General features: G+C 39.0%; 4 protein-coding genes across 10 annotated transcripts; 3 read left to right on the top strand and 1 right to left on the bottom strand.

Moving 5' to 3' along the window:
- The first annotated feature begins 617 nt into the window (after window positions 1–617).
- LOC105968273 (uncharacterized) lies at window positions 618–9,903 on the top strand. 7 transcript variants are annotated; one of them, XR_016028978.1, is made up of 15 exons: window positions 625–1,171; window positions 2,524–2,595; window positions 3,398–3,487; window positions 3,812–3,854; window positions 3,965–4,077; window positions 4,522–4,617; window positions 5,190–5,380; window positions 5,706–5,775; window positions 5,860–5,936; window positions 7,308–7,427; window positions 7,578–7,679; window positions 8,481–8,543; window positions 8,672–8,765; window positions 8,896–8,976; window positions 9,073–9,903. XR_016028978.1 is itself a non-coding variant. In XM_088811325.1 (11 exons), exons 1-10 carry the CDS (start codon window positions 776–778, stop codon window positions 7,399–7,401), a joined length of 1,242 nt encoding a protein of 413 aa, XP_088667451.1. In that variant the 5' UTR covers window positions 625–775; the 3' UTR covers window positions 7,402–7,427; window positions 7,954–8,157. The 7 variants fall into 7 exon arrangements, 2 of the variants coding, with proteins under 2 accessions (XP_088667452.1, XP_088667451.1); XR_016028977.1 differs by lacking the exon at window positions 7,578–7,679; XR_016028976.1 differs by having other exon boundaries at window positions 7,308–7,679.
- Window positions 9,904–11,639: 1,736 nt separating this feature from the next.
- On the top strand, window positions 11,640–15,623 carry LOC105968813 (cell differentiation protein rcd1). Its single transcript, XM_012993486.2, has 9 exons — window positions 11,640–12,153; window positions 12,368–12,439; window positions 12,554–12,643; window positions 13,152–13,194; window positions 13,541–13,647; window positions 14,378–14,500; window positions 14,803–14,999; window positions 15,105–15,174; window positions 15,266–15,623. Exons 1-9 carry the CDS (start codon window positions 11,995–11,997, stop codon window positions 15,371–15,373), a joined length of 969 nt encoding a protein of 322 aa, XP_012848940.1. The 5' UTR covers window positions 11,640–11,994; the 3' UTR covers window positions 15,374–15,623.
- Window positions 15,624–15,859: 236 nt separating this feature from the next.
- On the top strand, window positions 15,860–18,422 carry RTL2 (RNAse THREE-like protein 2). The gene is made up of 4 exons (XM_012993485.2): window positions 15,860–16,336; window positions 17,193–17,345; window positions 17,536–17,903; window positions 18,071–18,422. The coding sequence occupies exons 1-4, from the start codon at window positions 15,938–15,940 to the stop codon at window positions 18,243–18,245; spliced, it is 1,095 nt and encodes a 364-aa protein (XP_012848939.2). The 5' UTR covers window positions 15,860–15,937; the 3' UTR covers window positions 18,246–18,422.
- On the bottom strand, window positions 18,412–19,602 carry LOC105968274 (alpha-1,3-arabinosyltransferase XAT3-like; the record flags this gene model as incomplete). Its single annotated transcript, XM_012992904.2, has 1 exon — window positions 18,412–19,602. A coding segment is annotated over one exon (1,191 nt), but the record flags the coding sequence as incomplete, so codon positions are not given.
- Window positions 19,603–25,507: the final 5,905 nt, after the last annotated feature.

Raw genomic sequence — 25,507 nt, 5'->3', positions numbered from 1 at the left:
AAAATGACGATTTTATCCCTAAAACATAACAAAATGTAACTGGATTATGAGTAAATAGCACGTCGCCCCATGAATTATACTTAATTGCACGTTGCTCCTCAACAATGTCTTTTTTACATGTTTTTCTCTCAACTCAGAAATTTTATGGAGTAAAGATGTTTAAGATTGTTCATATATGTAGTATATAACAGATGGAAGTATTTTAACACACCAAGTTCTAACCACTAACACCAACAACATTTTTTATATCTTACAAATCCTGTATTTTATGATTAATAATATTTAATTAAAACAATTTGTAAATCACATTCCATTATTTATATACATAATAAATGTACATTATAAAAAAATGATTAATAAATAAATTAAATATTTAATAATTACTATCTGAAAAAAATAATATTAACTATTGTTATAATCAAGACACTACTAAAGTTTAGCTTTTGATACTTACTAATTAATTTTGACAATATTCAGAATTAATTTTTTTTGTGAGAAAAAGAAATTCAAATCTCCAGAGGCCCATATTATTTGCTGGTCTGATTCATATTCCAGTAGGCCCATGATAGGGCCCATAACCCAGAGTACAAATATACCTTTTTCGGGAGTGCTGACGTGTAGACAGACACGTGTCAACGTGATTCGAAATTGCAACGGAAACACTGTATAGCTTTTTTGCCCCCCATCCCCTTTTTTTCATCGACAAATAACTCCAAAACCCTTCACTGAAGAAATACACAGAAGAAAGAAAAAGAGTGAAAAAAAAAAGAAAAAAATGGCCGATAAATCCGTCCCCGTCAACTCCGCCGCCGCCGCCACCACCACCACCACCCCCATCTACGTTCCTTCCTCCGCCGCGTCCCCTACTCCTCCTCCCATTCCCGCCCCCTTCCCCACTCCAGTCCCCATCCCCGCACCCATCCCTTCCAACTTTATTAGTTCGTCGTTCACTTTTCTGACCGACAGGTCTTTCCCATCCTCCCACCGAGGCGCCGTCGCGCCTCCGCCGTATGTTCGTCCCGGTCATTTCGTCGGGGCGCCGCCTTCAGTCATTCCCTCAGGAGAATATCGAGAAGCCAGCCGGGATGATCTAGTGAGGTCGGTTCAAAGGAACATCCTCGATCTCATGGACCCTGAACTCCGCGGAGCTGCTCTTGTGCAACTCTGCCTGGTTCGTAAATTTCTCCCCCAAAAATTCGAATCTAATTCATCTTAAACCGCTAAGAATAATTAAATACAAATTGAGTGCTTAAGGGATTATTTGTTTTGCAAATGTAGTATTACCAGTTCATACTCCATGTAAATCAAGTATTTGTTTCATTCCACAATTTGCATATGCTATCGGGATCGGGCATAAACCTCGGTTGGAAGTGAAGAACTTAGATTTTTTTAGGGATTTTGACCGTAAATGAATATTATGTAATCTAGTTATATTTGACTACATATTGCGTCATATATTGATTTGGTCCGACTGATTTAAGTAATCTAGATATATTTCGTGTCTGACCGTGGTCATTGGTTCCAGCTTGGTATATTTGTTTGTGAACAATTTTTGACTATGGAACTTGTCTTTGGTGTGACCTACTGTATTGGCTTATTTTTCTTTCTTTTCTTTACTTTTATAAAATAGAAGAATTCTGAACTGATTTAACTGATTTGCATTTCTTTGTGCCTCATCTGCCGAAGAGCATATCGGTTCTGACAGATTCACATTCACGAGATCTATGCATGATGATTGAAAGTAAATGTACTAAGGGTTAAATGTCTCTTGTAATTATGACCAAGCAATCCCTTAATGACTATTTACTTGAATTAAAAACTTTCCTTGATAGTGCAGATGCTATTTTCTTAATGTCTTTGATATGACTAGGAATATAAATATTTATAACGAATTAAAATTTTAGGCAAGCATCCTATAGGCTAGAAGTAATATTTTATGAACCACTTTGTGTTAACATGTCTTAAATGCAATGTCATATATTTCTTTTGGCGTTCCTTTTTGTGACTTAATTAACTTGGTTGCAAAATTTTTGCTGCAAAATTTAGTGCTTGTGAAATTTAAGTTTTGTTATCATTTTTCTAGTCAGCTCGATAATTTAGCTTGCTTACGGTACAAGCTTTACAAGCCACTTGATATGACAGTATGTGTTGACCGAGAATTTGCTTCACAATATGAATTAACAGGTATTTATGTAGCTTATATGAAACGAGATCGCTAGCTTATTTATTTATTGAGCTTATTTGAAACGAAACCGGTAAGATGAAGCTCGATAACTGAATTTCTTTACATTGACTAAAAGCAATTTGATCCTGGAAAATCCCGTTTTTCATTCTTCCAAGTTAGCCAGATTGCAGTTGCATCAAGTGTAGAGCTACCTTTCTGAAGTTGTTTAATGTTTTATTTCAATGCTACCCATGTTTGTAGTTCTGGATTGTAATACATCTTTTAATAAAAAATTCTACTCAAGTAAACTATTCAATTTGCTTGTATGATTAACAAAGTTCCTCTTTCTATTATAACAGAAGAGAATTGTGTTCCAAGATCTTGCTCCTTACCTATGGTTTTCGTTTGGCACAATAGCTATACTTTTTCAGGTAAAGAGGTTTTTGTTAAACATTCATCTACTTATCGTTTGTCAGATCTCTCAGTAAGGATATACGCTGGGATTATCATAAAATCATTCTTGAAACATGCTAATTTCACCTTCCCCTTTGGGACTCGTTTGGGAATGTTGATATGATTGTTAAGATTGGTTAGATTGGTTAGGATTACATTATTCATGGATATTGTAATATATGACTATCTATTGTTCGGGAATAAAGATTACATTGGACTATTTATAAAATGTTTAAAACACACCTAGTTTGTAGATTAGTTATTAGCATTAATTTTAAAATATGGGTGCACACATGCTTATTCAATTTAATGAAATCAGAAGATGAAAGTAGGATTGTGTTGTAATAGGGGTTGATCTTGTGCTAAATACCTGGGTAGTTTTTTTTTCCTTTTTTTTTTTCAATCATGGGCTTGAAACCTAAAACCCAAACATTTGGCCAAACTTGATTATGTTGTCTATCAAGTCCAATCCTAGTTCCAAAACAAGGCCTTAATGTGTTATACATTTAAGCAAGTTTTATACGTGCACAATGAAAAGCGTATCATGTTTTTATTATATTTGACAAAAAGTCGGAAGTCCATGTATTGTTGTCTACATTTCCCTGCACACTGTTTTAACTATTAGGGCATTAAAATTTGGACAGGAAACTTTTTCGCAGAACCCTCTAAAATTTTCTTCTAGTTTATCAAATATTTTCCTTGCTTTTCATGTCTTGACAATTCTGCAATGCTTCTGTATTGTTGCTTATGGCTGATGTTATTTATCTTCATTTCCTGAAGGAACTGCTTGACATCTATCCGTTCTTGTCTCCTCCATGCCTATCGCCAGAACAATCTTACAGAGCGTGCAATGTGCTTGTACTTCTTCAGGTTTGATATTTCTCCTTTGAAATCCTTACTCAAAATTTATTCTTCGTATTCAGAATTTATTTCTCTGATATTTCTTCTGATTTAATAGGTACAGTATCATATTTCATTTTACATTTTGATCAATGGTGGTTTGCATAAACATATTATTATTTTCAGTTTACATTATTTTTGTATGTTGTAATCTAATAATCCGAACAAGAGTGTTCTGTTTGCCAATGAAGGTTGAAATACTCAAGTGGTAGTTGACTAAGTATTGTACACTTACTGTCCTAAACTCGACTTATTTCAATTCCTCATTTCTTCTGTTTGATCTGGATGGTGCAGTGTATTACCTCTCACCCAACTACTAGGCCTTTATTTGCTGAAGGTACTTTTGTTGGTTCATTTATCTATACTTTTTATGCATCTGAATAGAGATTTGAGTACAAGTTCAAGTTGTTTATAGCTGATATGTAAAATTTCCGGACATATTTGCAGCACGCATACCATATTATTTATGCGCGATCCTCGACCTAATTGATGATTCCTTATCCGAGCCTTTTGAGCACCTGAGGCTTGCTACTTTGGATGCCATGTGTTCTCTGGTGAAGGTATTTTAATCTGTGCGGTCATTTTTTTTGAAGGTTTACGTTCTTCAATATCTTATACATTTCTCGTAGGATGATTATTCTAATACTAATAGTTTATACATTTTTCATATTGGTCTCGATATTTTAAGATTGAATAGTTTATATATAATCAGAAGATGTTCTTTGACATTTTTAGATTAATTGTTCATATATTTCTTAGGGTACTAGTGCTTATATAGACCTTGCACTTTTTCATAGTTATTACGGTAGTTCTCGTTTATCTTTCATGCACGTGTCCTTTTCTTTTTTGGTGCATGAGTTGGCTGCAGTTTTCTTTGGAGGGACAGTCTTTGCTACTAGTTCTTCATCCTTTCCTTCTCTATTTCTTGGTTGCTTTGAATCTTTATGGTCTTTATGCTCTTTGACACCTTATACTAATGACCGTGTCACTTTCCTCTGTACCAGGTTCCAGACACAGAAGTGATCGATTGCATTCTCTACTCAGAAATAATGCCGCTGTGCCTTCAAATCTTACAGTGTGGAAGTGTTATGTCAAAACCAGTTGAGTGTCTTCCTAAAATTACCCCATTGGCTTTAACTGTTTTTATTGTGTTTTACATTAGATCTATGGAAAAAAATGGGTATTTTGATTCTTGTTTCTGCCCACACTTGCCTACAACAGGTTAAAAAGATAAATTCAGGTCCCATGTTTTACAATATTATATTGAAGTATCCCAAAAATAACTACCCCAACACACATTCTTAGTGATGAGATATTCACCAAATAGCTAAACCCAAAAATTACCAATGAATTACCCCAAAAAAATTTGTAGCATCTGCTTCAGTGTGCAGTTCAGATATGAGTCTCCATTGTTTAATTCTGATACAAGGTACTTATTAGATCGAATGTGCTGATCTAACAGGCTGATTTTGCTGCATCTAGACTAATACCAATTCAAGGCATTTCATGATGGTGTAAATGAATTCTAATTGTCACCAAGTCTTTGAGGTTCCCTTATAATATATAGATGTGATAAGTTTTAAGTCCGCGGCAGGCCATAGTAAAACCTTGTCTTTGATATTTTGCTCGATTTTCTTCATGTTTTTCTGATCAAAATTGTTACTACTGGCAGTTCGCGGCATTCATTGTGGAAAAGCTTTTGCTAAACAATGACTATTTCCAACATATTTGTCATCTGCCGAAGCGGTTATTTCCTGTATGTCATGCACTGGGAAATGTGGTTGCTTTACTCGCTGAAGCGCCCTCTGCTCAGCTGTTAAATCATGTCATTAGGTGTTATCATCGTTTCCTCGATGATGAAAGGTACGAACCATATACTTAATGTAAACCACCTGAACCTAAAGTTTAAGCTGTTAGTGAAGTGAATCATTTAATAGTAATATCTTCAATACGCTCCAATAAGCCCCCTCAAGTGGAGACAAATTACACCTGAAATCTTGCACTTGAAATATTTGAAATGGGTGGCGGTGGGGTGCCAACTCAGGACCTTTCATTTTGCCTGACTCTAATATCAGTACCTCCAGTTTGCACTAAAGTCTTAAAAGAGTATAATCATTTAATGTTAATATTAATATCACCAGTAACTTCCATTAATTTTTTTAAGGCTTTAGTCAAAATATTCTTGCAGAAGTCACTGGACAATGAGAAATCCCTTCCCGAAGGCGCTTACCGATGGCACATTCGATCACTGTCTTCGTGTGAGTATCTTTTTTTCCAACAGAAATAATCAGAAATTGGTTTTTATATTTTAGTGTTTATCTTTATTCTCTGCATATATCTAGGAAGAACAAAGGGCAAGAATGTTGCTACAACAGCTGCTGGACAATGTTCGAGGACCTCCGGTTCCTTACCCATCTAGGTGGGAGAATCTGTGATAAGGATGCAGTTGCTATTTCCTCCTTGCTTGACCGAACCATTGTTTAATTATCAGTTTTATTTCATATTATTTGCATGAATTAAGTGGTTTTACTGTTTAAATCCAAAAGGATGCATGAATATTTGTATAGCCATCACAGGTATCAAACTAAAAACATAATTATATTAGCTAACAATGACAAAATTTTCTTAGTGTCTTTGATATGTTGTGAGGACTAATTTCATATCAACTTTAAACCGGCTTATTTTTCTTTCTTTCTAAACATGGTTTATTTGGTTGAAGTTCCAATTATGACTCAAATTTATTACCCTAGATGAAATGATCTAAACTAGAAGTATATTTCAGTATGAGTGCTTTTTCATGTTTAAAATCCATTAGTTTTGAGCCGTGTTGGATTTAGTATTAGAAAGTTCCTTACTAGGAAGTGGGAATAAGCAGATATACCGTTAGATTTACATATATTACTAAAGATGATTGTTAGATTGTATTTAGGAGATTTATTTATACTTTCTCGGAGCCCTTTTTTTATTTTTACTCTATTTTCCCATCCCTATATAAGAATAGGACCATTCAATAAAATTATTACCTGGCCCTGGATTTCCTATTTTAACATTTGATATTTATGCTCATACTTGAGAGGGTGTATTGAGATAAGAATTAGGAGATTTAGGTAGATAACATGTATGATATTCGTTTCTATCTTTTTGCACTCTCTTTTTCCCATCTCTAAATAATAATGAAATTATTCAATAAACTTATTATCTATTCTAACTATGGTGATTGTCACCCCTTATGGCTTGCATCTCCTTCTGTTAATTTGTTGTGATTACTAGTTCTTCGCTCTTTTTCCTTCTCCAAATATTTCTGAGTTTGCTGCTTTTCCTGCACAAGAAAGATCACCAGCAAGAAAAATGCTGCTGTGTTAGATTCTTATTGTACTTGGACCCTGTAGCTTCAAATTCAAAATTGTTTTAATTTATGTTTTCTGCCAACAACCAAGTTTTTTTCAAATAAATTATATCCTTTTATTCAAGCAAAAAACACAGTACAATTTCCTCATTAATTTCTATCCTTGATGTCAAGTCAGCTGTGTCAAATAGATATTGGAACTTGATTTTTTGACGCCACGTGTGAGGATTTTGTGGAGTAAAATGTGCACCTAGCATTATTTCCCGGATAATCTACAGTCTCTAGTCCAAAAAGTTCTATATAATTTATTATGGATACGTTATGTATTATCGCATACTGCATGACGTACACGTGCTCTTAATGATCTAGAAATTTGATTACGCCTAGCATTGCTCTTAATAATTTAATGACGGTACTCATTCATTGCTCTTCTGGAAAATGCAGATCGTTGAAGCAATTACGAGAAGTCGTGACAACGCTTGTACTAATTTTCTTCTGGCGAGCAGTTAGTTCTATTCGGTTAACTTTTCGAGTGTAGTGAATGGTGGACTGTGATCCATGGAGGTAATTTTCATCCTAATATGCTGTTTCATGTTTTTACATCTATATGAGAGTGGTGACTATAATAGTCCTTACTTTCAATAGGATTATTTTCTTGTTATATTTGAGATATGATTATGGATTAGTTTTATAAATGTTACTCTTGAGGTATAGTTCAATGTCAGTTATCACTTGCCCTGGCGACATCTGGCATCTGCTATTTATGCCGTGGGCAATTATAAACCACTGCCAAAACGAAGAAATTAGCTGTATAAGGTAAATAGGTGTAATAATATCATTTCTTGATTATTGCTTTTTGGGAACTTCATGTATCCAATTTATTAGGGCTCCATTTAATACGGAATATGTGATTCAATTGGATACGTACTCATGTATTACAAGTACTGGTACCTATATTTGTGTTTGGTTGCATGTATTAGAAGTTGTGAATTCTAATCATATTTTTTATTTGGTGAATTGAGTTTGAGATGTGATTAATATTTATTTTCCAAATTTGTCCCCTCGTAATAATTGGTGTTACCAAATGCAGGGTTATATTTGCCATTTTCGTTTGTAATATAAGAAACATCATTATAGTGGATACCGGATCAAGTCCTATTGGCTTGACCTATTATCAAACAAGTTGGTTGATTATGTCGTGGCCCAATAATAAATCATAAGTCTCTGCCATACTACGAAATGGCCTTGATTAGTAATACATCAAGGCCAATCGAACCTAGCAAACGAGGCCTAGGTATAAGCCCTTATACGATTTGTTTATCTGTTAATTCTCTAGTTTGAAATTTACGGTTTTGTTATGCGTGGGAAATAAACCTCATCTCATATTTAATTAATGCGCAAGCCCCATCCAGTTGCTTTATGGTACACGTGAAATATACGGTTCATCTAAATTTATTTATTTATTTCTGCAGATCATAATATCTGTAAATGTGGTTGCTTTAATTTAATCTCTATAATCCACTCTAGGATTTCTAATTTATGTGCATACATGATCTTAATTTCTTAAATCATTACTTGGTCTGAAAGCTCATTGTAAATTGTTGATATTTTTCTCAGGATGTTCGTACGATCGGTCCAGATTTTCTTTCAAATGCTTTCCCAGTTCTCCTGCCTCCTCAGGTATAATTCTCCTTTTCTTTTCTTTTTATTTATTTATTTGTTTTTTGTTGAGAGCTAAATTATTATTGTAATTATTTATATGTGATATATGATAGAAAACACTGGATGGTATTTTTCTTACTTGCCAGATATCTGAGACCTTCACCATTTTAGTGTTCCATCGGGTTATCTTACTTGTCACGACTCATGTTCTGTTTATTGCTTGAATAAAAGATATAAAACGTAAGTTTCTTTTTTTCTTGCTAGCTTTATGAAGTATAATATTTGTTAATATCTTCATAAAAATTCTGCAGAGTTATCTTTTTATTTGGTAATGTTGGTACCCACTAAAATTTCTTGTCCATTATTCCAGTTTGGCAACTCAAAATTACAAAATAAAAGAAGAGAAAGTTTTAGCTGGGATAAGTTTACTCTTTGGATCCCTATGTTAGTGGTAGGGTTCACACTCGACTTCTCAGATAATTTATGTTATTTTCAGTTAATTTTGGCAGTATGACAAATGAACGAGAGTGTAATTTTGTTATTGCAGAATTATGATTGCTCATGGGTGTTTAATCGCCGAAAGTACAGGTTTTTTTTTTTTTTATATCATTGAAGGTACGATAATTATCTCTGAGTACATTGCATCTCCACCCATCCAAAAGAAAAAAAAAAGGAAAAAAGTAAAGAGGAGAAATTGTAAAAGAATCAAAAAGCAATATACCGTTACCATTCTGAAAGGGAAATAGAATGCAGATCTCGATGCTCAATGCTTCTGTTTATTTAATATTATCTCTTTCCTTAGAAGATAACTTCCTCTGCAACTGCAATCATTAAGTTGGCTAAGTGAATAATTATTGTTGATGCTTTGTTAGTTATGAAAACGTTGCAACTCTTTGAGCAGTTTATATCTTGAACACAGTTGACAAGACAGCTGTTATTATAGTAAATGTTAATTTATTACTTCTTTCATGACGAACTCCCTCACTAGTAGGGAATCCGGACATTTCTGTGTACTGAAGGGTACAATAAAATCTTTTGTCATTATGCATTTCTGTCTTCGTACTATGTAAATTAAGTTGATTAGTACATATCCCATGAAATTTTCATTTCCTGTTTGAACTCTGAAGAAATCATATTCTTTTGCTGTTCATCTTTAGCTGTGATTGATGATGAAAAATCTTTAACTGTGATTGATGATGAAAAATCGAACCAGTATGAAGAATTTAGGGAGCACTGGATTTTCTTCAGCGGTTTGGTAATGATGCAAGTGCTGGATTTAGTTGTTTCTGCATTACTTATTGACCGTATTCCATTTTATTTTGTAATGTGTTTTAATTGTACAGTGGTATGGTGATAAGTAGTCCTGGTTGTGTACTCATCTGGATTTTCTTGCACATCGCTTACTCTTTTAAGTTTACGATTATTCCTTTGCTTCTTTTGGCCTGAGGTAAGCAAGTGCGGATCACACTACAGAGGAAGCTCTCCTGGGTTCATTGCTATACGGCTTCCGATACCTCAGACCATATTTGTTAAAATTAAGGTCAATGCGCAATCTTGGTTAAATTACGATTTTGGGATGAATTATGGAGTAAACTGGATATGAAGGGGTATTTTAGTCTTTAGTATGATTGATTTCCTAATTCCCTTTTAGTCTTTGTTAGGAATTATTTTGATGTCCTAATTCGTATTAGATGGTATTTTGGTGCTTATAAGATGATATATATCTCTTTCAAAGTGTTTGATGATTTCTTTTAAAAAATATTTTAAATTTTTAAAAAATAAGTTGCAAGAGAATAAATAACAGTTAAAAAAAATACTTATGCCCCATCTTTTTATTTAAGATTATAATGAGTAAAAATAATATAAGCTAACTATTCAAAAATTAATTCTAAAAATAAGCTTTTACGTCATGTATTCAGCCAGCCAATATAGAGTATATATTGAGTTTACCGTTGTTGTGACTTCTTCGTTCCCCCTCGCCTCATCTTCTTCATTCTCCGTGTCCACTTTTTCTATGTCTTCAATTTGCTTTTTCAACTATGCAATCAGTTGACCCTTAGAGGTGGTAGATATATTCATGGTATCTTTAAGTTTCTCTGTCATCTATAGAATTTCTTCACTTTCATCCTTGTGATTTTATAAAACTGTCAAGATAAGGTAGCCTGTTGGTAAACACCTATGACTATTTGGCCATGGGTTCGAGACACTGTGAATTGGGGAATCAGCAAGTATCCTCCTTTTTCAAAAAGGCGAAAGAAAAAAAAATAATAATAACAATAAATTTTTTTTTATGAAACTCTAGCTGAGTTTGATGCTCGTCACATGGGATCATTGTGTCGCTCTATCGAAGAAATCGAGGAAATTTATCCATACACCGTCGTTCCCCCGAAGAAGGGATCCTCTCATGCAACCATGCCAGCAACGCAATGTTGCATCCGCTAAAATAAGTCGCCCCACTATTATGCTATCCAAAATTTTGTAAATTATCAAGATACTGAAATATAAATCTTTCGCTTGTCTTGCTTGAATTTGAGAATAAAAGACAATTAAAAACTAACAGTGTGTTCAATCTACAAATGTCATCTAAACGATCGTTATTTTCTGCATGTTCCTTCAACTTTTCAGCTAGTAAATTACGTTCGAAGCCTACAAGTTGAACTACTTTTCAACATTAATATGTTAAGAACAAGAGATTGAACCGTCAAAATATGGTACGCATCGGCTACTGTAACAAGAATTTGTCATTCTTCTATTCTTTCTTTTTCTTTGGTCTTTCGGTCTTTTTTTGCCATCGATTTCTCCTCGATTTTCCTACGGGAATTCATAATGTTTTAACTTACAATGATTTCGAATTTAAAGTTGCTCTTGTAGCAATACGTTTTTGGAAAATGTGCTTTGGTGAAATAAACAATACTTGAAAAATATTTTGAGGGAAATAAATATGTTGAAAACGTGTTCGCCAATACGACATCTTTATGAGTAGTGTTGTCTAATTGGAAAAGAAATGTAGTTGTAATAATAATACAAAGTGAGGGCATTCTAGATATTTTGCATGAATTATGGAGCTAAATGTAAACAAAACTTAAAAAAGTATGATGTGCACTGTTCCAGAGTACACTAAAATTGATTTAACTACAAAAATACATGTAACGTTTTCCTCGCAATTAACAATTTCTAAATTCGGCAAAACTTTTGGCAAACACCGCCCACAAGTGCAGAAATTTTCGCGGTGGGAAAATCGTGTCCTCCACGGTTACATTACATTGATTTGCATTTGCCATTGCAGAATCGAATCAATTCGCAAAGACGTTACTGCTTACAGGCGGCGGCGCGTGGCGAAAACCGCACATACAGCCGGTGATCATCGCCGGACCTCTCCGAAACACGTCTTATATCCCGCAGTTTTAACCTCTACAGAATCCTCGAAACGGAAATCGGAAGGCGCGAAAAGGCCTGAGAGAGAATATAAATGGCAAACTTTCATCCGTCTCTGAACACGAAAGCCGTCCCCTTTGAGGCCGGCAGCACCATTGTTGCCCCCGAGCGGAAACCTAAATCGGTGGAGCAGCTTATTGTAGACCTCTACGATCCCGATCTCCGGGAAAAAGCCCTAAACGAACTTTCTAAGGTTTTCAATCATTTTATTTTCGTTATTTCCTAATTCATTTCTTATCTGTGTTTTTCAGTATTGATTTTTTTGATTTATTTATTTGTTTTGAGATTTTTCTATTTAAAATTTTAAGTAAGTGTGCTCCGGGGGCCGTGGCCTCACCTTGCTTGTTAATCATTTGGTAAATTGTTTTTCCGTGTCTTAACGCACTGTTTTGTTTCTGTTCAAGTAGAAGAGGGAAATGTTTCAAGATTTAGCTCCGATCATGTGGAACTCCTATGGTATAATGGCTATTCTTCTGCAGGTTCGTGTTTAAGCTCTGATTGCCTTATTTCATTCATCGTATATTTTGAGCATATTTTACGTCCCGGAATATATTAGTATGACTTTGATTTTTTATCTTTATGACCTCTTGCAGGAAATAGTTGCTGTTTACCCAGTTTTATCGCCGCCAAACCTATCTTCTACACAATCAAACCGAGTTTGCAATGCACTTGCTCTTCTTCAGGTATCATTTTTTTTGTTTGTGCAATTTAACTCTGGTTTTCTTATTGGCTGGTTATGGGAGTTTATAACCGTAGATGAGATGGTTTATCGTAATGTACTTTGTTTGCCACTGTAATAAACTATTATAGTTGCCTTTCTTTATGATTTTGTTTCTGTTTACATATTATGTAACCAAGTACACATTTTTCATTGTATAACTGAGACTGAATTTACGTACTGTTGGTTTGCGTTAATGTTGCTGCAGTGATGAGTAGCTTCTTATATATGTTCTGTTTGCACGTGGATATTTTAGTGGCATGTTTATGTCTACGTGCTTCTTCATTTTTTTTTCATTTGTTTTTGCTAAACTCTCTTCCACAACAGAAAAATATTAGCTCCTGGAAATTTGATTATTAGTAAATTTGGTTCTGTTCATCTGTATAGAAGTAAGTGAATTAACTTATGACCAGAACATGCAAAAATATTCCCCTTTGTGTTGGAGTTAACATAACAATTTTAATGTTTTGCAGTGTGTGGCCTCGCACCCGGATACTAGAAAGTCGTTCCTCAATGGTATTTTTTGTGGTTCTATTATATGGATCTGTATATGTTTTCTTTCTGTATCTATGTTTTCTTTGTGTATCTATATAGGGAATTTCAATTTCAGACACTTTTCACGATAGGAGGGGCCTGGAAGGTCCTTCAGCAGTTTATGTTTGCTTCCGTTTGACTATTACTGATGAGATTTTATCTTTCCACTTCAGTCTTTGTTGTTTGATATTTTCCAGTTTCTATAGTTCTCATTGTTGTACGTGTAAAATTGAGGTCAATGGAACTGTTGTCTTTTCTGGATTTAAATATATATATATGGTGAGCACGTTAAAAATGGGGCCTTTGATCTGATGTTTTCCTGCTGCAGCCCACATCCCTCTGTACCTGTATCACTTCCTTAATACAACCTGCAAAAATAGGTCCTTTGAGTACTTGAGGCTTACGAGTTTAGGAGTCATTGGTGCCTTGGTTAAGGTATGCCCTCTTCATCAATTTAACTTTCTGATATTATTCTCAAAAAGTAAGCTTTGCCTCTTAGGCTGTTTAAGGAACTCATTGCCTCTTATGCTCTCTATTATCTATTGGAAATAATGTCAGCTATGTATATAACTAGCTTCCTTGTCTCGTTATGCTTATTAGTTTCTGTACTTCTCTCATCTCTCCTTCCCATGGATGATTGTGATTGAATTCGATAAACAACCAATGTCGTGTCGATAATGTCTTTATGATATGCATCCTATATGCAATTTCCAAATCTCTTTAATAGATGGATACATAGAATTTGTGAAGGAAACAACCAAACAAGAAACTAATCATAAAATACAAGGACCTAACTAGGAAAGATACGAGGCTGAAAAGTGAACGGGAATTTGCTTTTGAATTGAAAACTTGCTACAAGCACTTCAATTTGTTGATTAATCGTCACAGATGTATTTTGTTCTGTTCCCAGAATTAGAACAAAGTTTTGTACCACTATTATTTTCATTTATATTCAAATTTCTAATTTGCTTGGTACAAACCAAGACTGAGTTTTATATGCTTTATAAGGTCGTTTTAATGTCATACATCCGACCAAGATGATGTTTAGCTTACGCAGTAGTGCATTGATGTGTTCCTATGTTAGCGTTACTCCTCGTTTTCCGTTTCTTTTAATTTTTGGGGGGTTTTGCTTTTCTTCATTACAAACTGATTAGTCTATCTACAGGTCTGTGGTTCCGATTTCGGTTCTCAGTCTGATGACATGGAAGTTATCAATTTTCTTCTCTCTACTGAGATTATCCCCTTGTGCTTGCGGACAATGGAGTTGGGAAGTGAACTTTCCAAAACAGTTGAGTTTTTTCGAAGCAATTTTTACAATCACGTCACCTATGTATCAAAGTTCATAAATCATTGCTTGCTTTTCGCAGCTGTATTAAAAATGATGTTTTCTTCATGTCGATGTTGATTTTGTATCGTTTTCTTTTTAACAGAACCAGATGTTGCAAAATTTAGATGATTTCATCTAATGCAGCATTAGAACTCGGAGTTTTTGGGCATAGGCATCCCATTTTAGATACCGCCCCATTTGATTGATTTGTCTCAATTTAATTATTTAAATATTTTTTTTATATGGAGAAAGATTGTTGGCAGGTAGCAACATTTATTGTGCAGAAGATTTTGCTAGATGATATCGGCTTAGAGTACATGTGTGTCTCAGCAGAGAGGTTCTTTGCTCTAAGTAGGGTGTTGACAATCATGGTTAATTCTCTTGCTGACCACCCTTCGACTTCTACTCGTCTATTAAAGCACATTGTCAGGTGCTACCTTCGATTGTCTGATAATCCGAGGTATCTCAAATTTTGTTTTCGACTCATCTTCCTTTATTTAAATTTATGTGTATATACATCAATGGTTTGATTTTTCTTTAATATTTTATATTTTTTTTTTGACAGAGCTTGTGATGTCCTTAGGAATAATGTGCCGGAGAAGCTTAAAGATACAACGTTTAATGTCTGCTTTCATGTAGGTGTTAGTTTAGTTTCATTTTTCGTGATGTGAAATAATGATCATTTTTTTTGTTGATCGACGGTGATACGGGGAATTTTGTTTGCAGGAAGATCCCACGATAAGAAGATGGTTACAACAATTGTTTGTTAATATCAACCAAGGGGGTCGTATAGCTCAAGCGGGCGGTGGCTTCGATTATATGATGGTCAATTAGTTCAAATTTGAATAAGTCGTATACGGTTTAGCTTCGCCACGTTCGAGAGTTGCTTCAGATGCTAGTATGACTGGATTTTGTTACTTTGGCCGGCAATTTTGTTAGTTATTTTATTTATTTATTTATTTTTATCTTCAAAATCCAATAATATTTCGATGGGTATTATGATTATTATTCTCTCTTGTTATGAATTTTCATGTACTAGAACAAGGTCTAATTGAAATTAATATTAATGGTCAAATGTTTGAAATGTTTTCTTATCATATCAAATCGTTTTAATTAATTACTTTTTTTGCCAATATTAGGTAATTAATTTTCGACCAATTGGAAATATTACAAGATGCAAATTGTGTTAATTAGTAATTACACACTCTTGTTTTAAACTGCCGTTTTGGTATTAATTTTTTCCAAAAAAATAATAAAACGAATATTGCATTAATTATTATTGTATATATATTCTGACACAACTCTCCTCAACTTTATCAAAAGAGAGGAACACTCTTTTCAACACCGTTAAAAGAAAACAGAAAAATAAAATCCTATTTTAAAATTGAGACCTCGAACATGCTGCAGCCGGTGATTACACCGACGAAGAAACGCAGGCTCACGCCTCCGCGGAAGGAGGTTGAGGCGAATCGAGAAATCTCCGATATGGATGCGTCGGTGAGAGCGGTGGAGAATCTTCTCAGGTACAGCTTCAGGAACAAGAAGCTTCTCGAAGAGGCCTTGACTCACTCCTCCTACACCGGCTCCGCCTCCTACCAGCGCCTCGAGTTCGTCGGCGACGCCGCTCTCGGCTTGGCCGTCTCCAATTACGTTTACCTCCGCTACCCCGACGTCGACCCGGGGAAGCTCTCGCTCGTACGCGCCGCCAACATCAGCACCGAGAAGCTCGCGCGCGTTGCCGTCCGCCACCAGCTCTACAAATACGTCCGCCACAACGTGGCCGCGCTTGGGAAAAATGTATCCGCTCTTTCTCTTTAAATCTCTGTATTCTGAATTTGTCGATTTTCTTCGGATGTGGCAGATAGAACCAAAAGGCTTCCCCAATTTGATAATATTCTTAGGCCTCGTTTGGTTGATAAGATAAATTTAGCCAAAATTAGACTAAATAATCGTATCTAAATCCAATTGTAACATTGGATTATGGGAGGTCCAATAAGTAATCTCTTAAGGCCTTATTTGGTTGGGAGATTAGCCATGATTAACTAAATAATAGGATTTTATTTGATGTTTGGTATCCTCAATAACTTGCCAGGTCGCAACCAAACGAGGCCTAGAAGGAAACATATGAAACATAGGACATGATAAAATAATATTTCCGGGTCGACCTGGAAAATTATTGGGTTTAGCAAACATCAAACAAAGTCCAATTATTTAACTAGTCATAACTCATGGCTAATCCTCCCAACCAAACGAGGCCTTATAGTTATACGATTCTTGTGCACAGTATTCAAATATCTCATGGTTTTATAATTGATTTAAATTTCAATTTGTGGCTTCTTTTGGGCATGGCTTTGCTAGAGTTGAAAATTGGTGAAGTTGGATGAGTTATCTAATAAGCACTCGACTATTGATATAAAACATTACATTGGATAATATCACTTGGTTCAATAATGGCTAAAAATTCTTACGTATATCGAGTGTACTACACACTTTTGGTGGTAACGAGGTAGTGAATTGCGCTAGGTGGACCTAAGAATTATTCCATTTATTGAGATGTATTATCAAGTGCTTATTGGGAAACTAAGCCAACTTTTCCAGTTTGAACTCTATCGAAATCGTGTCCCTTTTGCCACATTCATTGCTTGTGTTGTAGGTAGCGGAATTTGTGACGGCGGTAGAGCAGGAGGGTGAAGCAGAAATTTACGGGGGCTCTACTAAAGCACCAAAAGTTCTCGCAGACATTGTGGAATCGGTGGCAGCTGCTGTATATGTTGATTGTAACTTTGATTTGAAGGATATGTGGATGGTTAGTTCTATCTGCGTTTTCTTGTCTAAATTGTTAAACATGTTTATTATATTATATTGTATGATCTATGTGGTGATAATTGGCTAAAATTGTATTGAAAGAAAAATATAAAAAATTCATTATATATTCAAATTAAAAGTGTAATTTCGGGCTTAAGTTGCTTATAAGTTTACTTCTGTTTTTTGTTTAGATCTTTAGTGACCTTCTAGAGCCTATTATTATGCTTGATGAGCTGGAAGAACAACCACAACCCGTTACAATGCTCTTTGAACTATGTCAAAAGGATGGGAAGAAAGTTGAAATAAGGTATCGGAGAGAAGGAGAGAGAAATATTGCAAGTGTATATGTTGACGGGCAATTTGTTGAGTCGGCTTCTTCTGAGCAAAAAGAGAATGCAAAACTTCATGCTGCAAAGGCTGCTCTGCTGAAGTTGTCCTATGAATCTGATGAGATAATGAATGTGGCGGACCAACTCAACGTGGACAATGAAATTGAAGGAGCAAAACAGAAACTGCACGAGCTGTGTGGCAAGAAGAAATGGCCTAAACCTAATTACAAGTAAGCCTTTTTCTTCTTGCGTTAAGTTGGTGTTTTTTCCCCTCTTGTTGTTTTCTCCTTACGATTTAGCAAAAAGTTAGTTGTGAAAGATGAGAATATATATTTTTAATTCATCTTTATTTCGCATTACGTTAGATCTTTGATCCCTGTCACAAATGTTTGTGCAGAATCGAGAGAGAAGTTGGTCGTGCTCACGAGAAGAGATATTTAAGCTCCGTCAAAATTGAAATCAGTGAAGGTACTCTTTTTGTGATTGGTAACGAAAAGTCACGACTAAAAGAGGCAGATAACTCAGCAGCTTCTGCAATGCTTCTTGCTCTAAAGGACTCCAAGTACAAATAAGTATTCTAGTATTGGACTTGTGGCTAGAGTTGTTAATTTATATCATATAAATGGATCATTGAATCCAGTTATACAACTACTTTTCATTCAGTACTCAAACTACCCACATGTAAGATTATCGATTCATGGTTGATAACAGCAATAATAAAAAGCTAAACGCTTTGTTTTAAGTCTTAACCAATAGAAGTGCTTCGAATATTGTCTTCCTAAACCTGACTATATTAACCCTCACATTTTGCTGTTGAAGATACACAGCACGAACTTCTCGGTACCCCTTTGCGTAAACCGACTCCGGATCTGTTACAACAGAGTGATGCCTTCCGTACATTTCCACCAGCGAGCTCTCCTCCGGTTCAATCTCGTACCGTAGGTAACGCAAGCCCATCGCACGGGCCGGGTCGCCGTAATAACGGGAAGAAGCCCATTCGAGGCCCAGCGGCTCCACCTGGACCACGACCGCGCCAGCTGGCAGGAACAGCTCGTTCGTGAGCCCCGCCCCGTGGGCCCCCACCAAAACCCCACACGAGTTGACAGTGGCGGCGAATTTGTCCAGGTCAGCCGCCTCATCCTCTCGGGCGATCACAACTCTGAATCCGAGCCGTTTCATCATGTTGACCATGTTGACTTCGTTGAGGAATATCCTCGTTTTCTCGCGTGACATGAGGACTATTGTGGGTTTCTTGATCTGGGAAACGTGCTTGAACTTGAGATCGTACGTTTCTTCTAGAAACTTCCGGAAGATGGGCATCGAGTATTCTCCATTCAAAGCTAGATTGTCGTGGTACTTGAGGCCGACAATCACTCCTGGGAAGCAATGCAGGCTTCGGTTCGAAGCGGGGTCCATTACAGGATAGCTGGAGAGTCGGGATAGAATCTTGCTGTATTTGGTCACGAAAGAGGGATTGTAATCCTCTAGGATTAGAAGCACGCGTGATTGGAAGTGGTTAACTGTGATATAAAGTGGGATTATGATGTCGTTGAATTCATGGAATAAGTTCCTCGATATGCCGGATGAGAAGATTACAGCTGGAACGTCGTCATTGTATTGGCAAACGGGTTTTTTTCCATGCAAGATTTTGACCGGTGAGATGTATTGGAGAAGGTACTTGTCTTTTTGCAGAGCGTACGGCTTAATATTGGTTTCTTTTTGCTCAGAACTAGCTGAAGAAAGGTGAACTGTAATGTTGTTGCGGGTGTCGATTATTACGGGTTGATTCGATATACAGACAAGAGAGTTCTCATCTTTGTCGCAGGCGAAGCCTGTTGTCTCTAGGTTTCTTCGATCTCGTCCTGACAAGAAACGAACATAAACGAACGAGTTCAGTGTTGTTGGTCTGAAAGAACAATAAGTAGCAGTTTAACCAGACAAAGAAACTAACCTCGGACAAGTCTTGCTAGAAGGGAATCGAATGGCTTTTGCTTCTCTACAGCTTGCGGACTGGATAAGTGACGAAACGTGATACGGGCTTGTTTGACAATTAACAAATAAACATAAGCCCATTAGGATAAGCCCAATACGATAGGCCCATAATGAAGAACCCATGATGTCTTAGCTCGGTACCGTGAGCGAAGTCGTCGTATGGCGCGAACTCCGGAACTACGTGGGAGTACCTTAACTCGCTAGCCTAATACCAAAACAAGGTAAGGCGAGCCCAGGACAATACAGGCCCAAGATACATGACTTGGGGGAAAAGAGAAACCCTAAAAAAGGAAAGCCTTGGAGGCCAAGCTTTCCTCATCTATAAATAAGAGAATCAACACACACACAAGGGGATGGGATTTTTTACACTAATCATTATTATATTGCATATACATTTTCTCTTCTATTCCGATCACTGACTTGATCGTCGGAGCTTTCTCGCCGGGAACCCCTCCCGGCGTTGCAGGTTTATTCACCCGGAGTACGGACGGAGCTGGCTTGAGGAAGACGAAGACCTACGGACCAAATCAAGTGGCGCCGTCTGTGGGAAAATCTTGAAGTTTTGGGAAAACAGCTTCCGGGAAAAATCAGATCTACCCCCGGAAGTCCAGATCTGAGCTAAGAACGTGGAGAAAAAATGGAAGGAGAAGACACGGTTACCCGAAACCTACAGAAGGAGCTGGAAGCAGCAGCTCACGATACACCTGGCGTTGATCCGCCGCCTGCCTCGAGGGAGAAGTCCGGGTACAGCCTGCTCACGCCCGAGAAAGAGAGACGAGTCCCTCTCTTTTCAGGAAGCCCTTCTTTTGAATTTCAGAGCGCTGGAGCTGCTTCGAAAAGACCGGCTGCAGCACCGGCTCCACCCCCTGATGAGCGCACGTACACCCGAGATGAAGTAGAAGTCATGATCACCACGGCCATCCGCAATTACGCCCAATCCTTACCTCAGGATAACCGACCCAAAAGGGACCTGAGACGCTCTCTGAACGAGGGGCGAACTGATGATGAAGGCGACAGTTATTCGGAAAATCGAGGAGGCGACAGTCATGGAGTCAGGACCGAAGTAGACAGCCTGAGACGTGATATGAACGAATTAAAGGCCTTACGGAACAGGTCAATGCGAGATCTCGTGGGGTCTAGCCCTTTCGCAAAACACCTCGATGACGATCCCATACCCGCTAGCTACCGACCCATTTCGTTCGAGTACAATGGCACATCGGATCCCGCCGAACACCTAAGCCGTTTCAACAATACGGCATCACTTCATCAGCTCACGGAAGGGGTGAGATGTCGTGCCTTCGCCACCACCCTAGCCGGGCCTGCGCAGGCCTGGTTCGGTTTGTTACCTTCCGGGAGCATGCAATCTTTCGAACAATTTGCTAAGGCCTTCATGAACCAGTTCGTCAGCTCGAAAAAGTGCAAGAAAACCTCCCTATCGTTGTTCAGCATCCGCCAGAAGGAGAAGGAAAGCCTCAGGAGTTACATCAAACGGTTTACCTCGGCCACCCTGGAAGTCCCGACTACCAGTGACGAGGTGCTCATGGCGGCCCTTTCACAAGGGTTGAGAGATGATGAATTTTTCCGAGCTCTAGCGCTGGAGCCATCACCTGACTTCGATAACTTATTAGAAAGGGCATCTAGGTTCATTAATTTAGAAGAAGCCCGCCAACAGAAAGTGGAGGAATCTCACCAAGCCACAAACGTACGGGTCAGCGAAGTAAAGAGAGGCAAGGAGCCCATGTTACCTCGCAGGGATGCCAATATTCCTAGTCGGAGTATTGTCCCGGATGCTAAGGGATCTCGGTTCCAATCATACCAGCCCCTTACAGCTCCTCTATCCCAGGTGCTATACGCGATCGAGAAGAGAGCCGATCTGCGGTGGCCTCGAACCGCTCGCGGAGCCCCCCGTCGAGATCCGACATTGGGTACTTTCTGCCGTTTTCATAACGAATACGGACATACGACCGACGACTGCGCACATCTGAAAGACGAAGTGGAACGTCTCATCAGGGATAACAAGATTGGGGATTTTGTGAAGATAGATTCACCTCGGGGGCAAAAACGTGAAGCCCAGTTCGGGAACCCGCCACGAGCACCGCCCCCACCGCCAGCGCCGAAAAGAGGGTACATTCAGATGATCTCAGGAGGTCCTACAGGAGGAGATACTCACCGGGCTAGGAGACGTCATCTCGGTAGCCTAAAAAATAATCATGAAGTTTGCCAAATTTCTACACCGAAGTATCGTCACTATCCCACTATCTCGTTCAGTCCTGAAGATGAAACAGACCTAGATGATTTTCACTGTGATCCTCTCCTCATCACGATTAACGTGGGAGGATACGATGTCGCTCGCGCCTTCGTTGACCCCGGAAGTTCGGTGGACGTCATATCTTACGAGTGTTTCCTGCAAATGGAGCTTGACCTCCCGGTTTTTCCCGTCACCACAGCGATATTTGGGTTTACAGGAGGGTCCCTGACGCCGATTGGACAAGTTAAAATCCCTGTCACTATAGGAACTCCACCTCGAACACGCACTCAAACTGTCAATTTTGTCATCGTCGAGGGGTCGCCGACCTCATATAACATCGTGATAGGACGACCAATGTTACATACCTTTCGGGCGGTCCCTTCGACCATTCATCAAAAGCTTAAGTTCCCGGTTGGTGGGATGGTAGGAGAGGTCAGAGGCGACCAAGCCCAATCGAGATCGTGTTATGTCGAAATGGTTAAAATAGCAGAGAAGGGCCGACGTGATACCCTCACAAAAGAAGACTTGGGAGACGAGAAGCGCCCCCGAGTTGATCCAGAGGATAAAGTTAATCATGTACAACCCATGGACGAATTGATGACAATCGACCTCGTCCCTGGGATGATGAAACAAACCCGGATAAGTAAGGATTTAGAACCACCTCTTCGGGATGAGTTGATAGCGTTATTGCGGTCGAATGAAGATATTTTTGTTTGGCAACCAAGTGATTTGACCGGCATATCACCGCGAACTGCTGTACACAGGCTCAATTTACGACCCGAGTGCAGGCCCGTCAAGCAGAAACGGCGACACTTCGGTACCGAAAAAGACGAAATCATACAGAAGGAAGTTCAACGACTTCTGGAAATCGGACACATCCGGGAAATTCAGTTCCCTACATGGCTGTCCAATGCGGTGTTAGTACAGAAAGCTAATGGCCAATGGCGAATGTGTATCGATTTCAGGGACTTAAATAAGGCTTGCCCGAAAGACGATTATCCTTTACCTCGCATAGATCAGCTTGTAGATGCCACTGCTGGATGCGAGCTACTTAGTATGATGGATGCCTCGCAAGGATACCACCAAATTCCACTAGACGAAAAGGACCAGCCAGCAGTAAGTTTTGTCACCGCCACGGGGACTTACTGTTACGTGGTGATGCCTTTCGGCCTGAAAAATGCGGGAGCCACGTATCAGCGATTAATGGATAGGATGTTTCGGGCCCAACTCGGACGCAACATTGAAGTTTATGTGGATGACATGTTAGTTAAAAGCAAGAGGCGCTCTACGCATCTCGCAGACCTAGCTGAGACCTTTGCAACTCTTCGTTTATATGGGATGAAGTTGAACCCTGCTAAGTGTGCATTCGCAGTACAAGCTGGAAAGTTCCTGGGATACATTGTTAATCGGGAAGGCATCAAGGTAAACCAAGATAAAGTGGAGGCCGTACTTCAGATGACACCTCCTCGCTCCATCAAGGAAGTCCAATCCTTGGCAGGAAAAGTTGTAGCCCTAGCTCGGTTTATATCGCGAATGGCTGATAAGAGCCTGCCTTTCTTCAAAGTACTAAGGAAAACAGCTCAGTTCGAATGGACCACCGAATGCCAGCTCGCATTCGAAGCATTAAAACGATCTCTCACTTGCTTGCCGATCCTTAGCACCCCTGAAAAGGGCGAAACCCTGTTTGTATACTTGTCAGTGGGCGATGAGTCCATCAGTTCGGTGTTGTTCAAGGAAGTTAATAATCAACAAAGGCCGATCTACTATACTAGTAAGATCCTCACTACGTCGGAAAGCCGATATTCTGAAGTCGAGAAAATAGCGTACGCACTGGTCCTCACTACGCGACGACTCCGGCCTTATTTCCTGTCGCATACCATGGTGATTCGCACAAGCTTACCCCTTCGGCAGACCCTAGGTCAACCTACCGCGTCAGGGCGAATTGTTAAATGGGCCATCGAGCTGGGACAATACGAGATCCAATATCAACCCCGTACCTCGGTCAAAGGACAAGCGTTAGCGGATTTCATCCGAGAAACCACCAGGATACCCATCGAAAAGGAGTGGAAAATTTACGTGGATGGCTCGTCTACAACCTCGGGAGCGGGGGCAGGGATAATAGTTATTGATCCCACCGGAACGGAAGTCGAGTTTGCCGTCAGGTTACCTCGAGTTTCCAATAATGAAGCAGAGTATGAAGCCTTTATCCGAGGTATGGAGATCGCCCAAGAGCTCGGAGCGCGCGTGGTGCGAATATACTCCGACTCTCAATTGGTAATACATCAACTCGAAGGAGACTACGAAACAAAAAACGATAGAATGAAGAGTTATGTAAATAAAGCCCGAGCTGTGCAAGAAACTTTTGAAGTCTGCACCATGCATCAAATTCCGAGAAACGACAACCAGCGAGCCGACTTCCTCGCTAAAGTTGGGTCGTCAGTCGTTGACTGCATTGAAAGAAAGATCACTATCCTTATTGCCCCCACCCCAACACCGGGGATAATGACAATAGACGAAGAGCCGGATTGGAGAACACCCTTGTTCAAATACTTCAGAGGAGAGCGAGCTGGCACCAAGAGAGAACAGCACCGTTTGGCATATAAGGCAAGGCACTTTTACGTACGGCATGGGACATTATATAAAAGAAACTTCACCACAGTAGACGCAAGGTGTTTGGGAAAGCAGGAGGTAACGCATGTTCTGGATGAAGTGCATCGAGGTGGTTGTGGCGAGCATGGAGGAGCTCGGGCCCTCATGCAGAAACTACACCGGGCCGGATATTACTGGCCTGGCATGAAGAAGGACACGTACCGATATGTTCAACACTGCATACAATGCCAAAAATACGCCTCGCTCATCCACAAGCCGGGGGAGGAAATGACTATCATGAGTGCTCCATGCCCTTTCGCCCAATGGGGAATCGACCTGGTGGGGCCATTCCCTCAAACCACGGGTCGAAAAAAGTTCATCATTGTCGCGGTAGACTACTTTACCAAGTGGGTTGAAGCTGAAGCCTTATCGAAAATCTCAGAAGACGAGGTCATGCACTTCATTTGGAAAAATATCTGCTGTCGGTTTGGCCTACCTCGAAGCCTTGTATCGGACAACGGCACTCAGTTCAACGGCAAGAAAATTCGAGCGTGGTGCGAAGAGATGAAAATTGCACAAAAATTCGTAGCAGTAGCGCACCCCCAGGCCAATGGACAAGTGGAGTCCGTAAACCGGACCATTGTCAATGGGTTGAAAAAAAGGTTAGACGAGCTGGGTGGAAGTTGGGTAGACGAGTTGCCCTCCGTCCTATGGTCTTACCGGACCACATCCAAAGCAGCCACTGGCGAAACACCGTTCCGGTTAACCTACGGAACTGAAGCGGTTATACCGGTCGAAGTGGCAATGGACACGCTCCGCATCGCCGCATTTGACGAAGTAACAAACGATGATGCTTTAAGATCACAACTGGACGAAGTTTTCGATCTTCGGGAAACGGCGTATTTGCACATGGAAAGAAGTAAAAACTTGATTAAAGCTCGGTATGATCAGGGGGTGCGGTCCCGCTCATTCCAGATCGGAGACCTCGTCTTGCGACGAGCGGAC

The sequence above is a fragment of the Erythranthe guttata genome, chromosome 13 (genome assembly GCF_056151865.1).
Source record: "Erythranthe guttata isolate IM_541 chromosome 13, IM_541, whole genome shotgun sequence".
Lineage (NCBI taxonomy): Eukaryota > Viridiplantae > Streptophyta > Magnoliopsida > Lamiales > Phrymaceae > Erythranthe > Erythranthe guttata.
The sequence above is the reverse complement of the archived record's forward strand: the minus strand, read 5'-3'. Positions and strand labels throughout refer to the sequence as shown.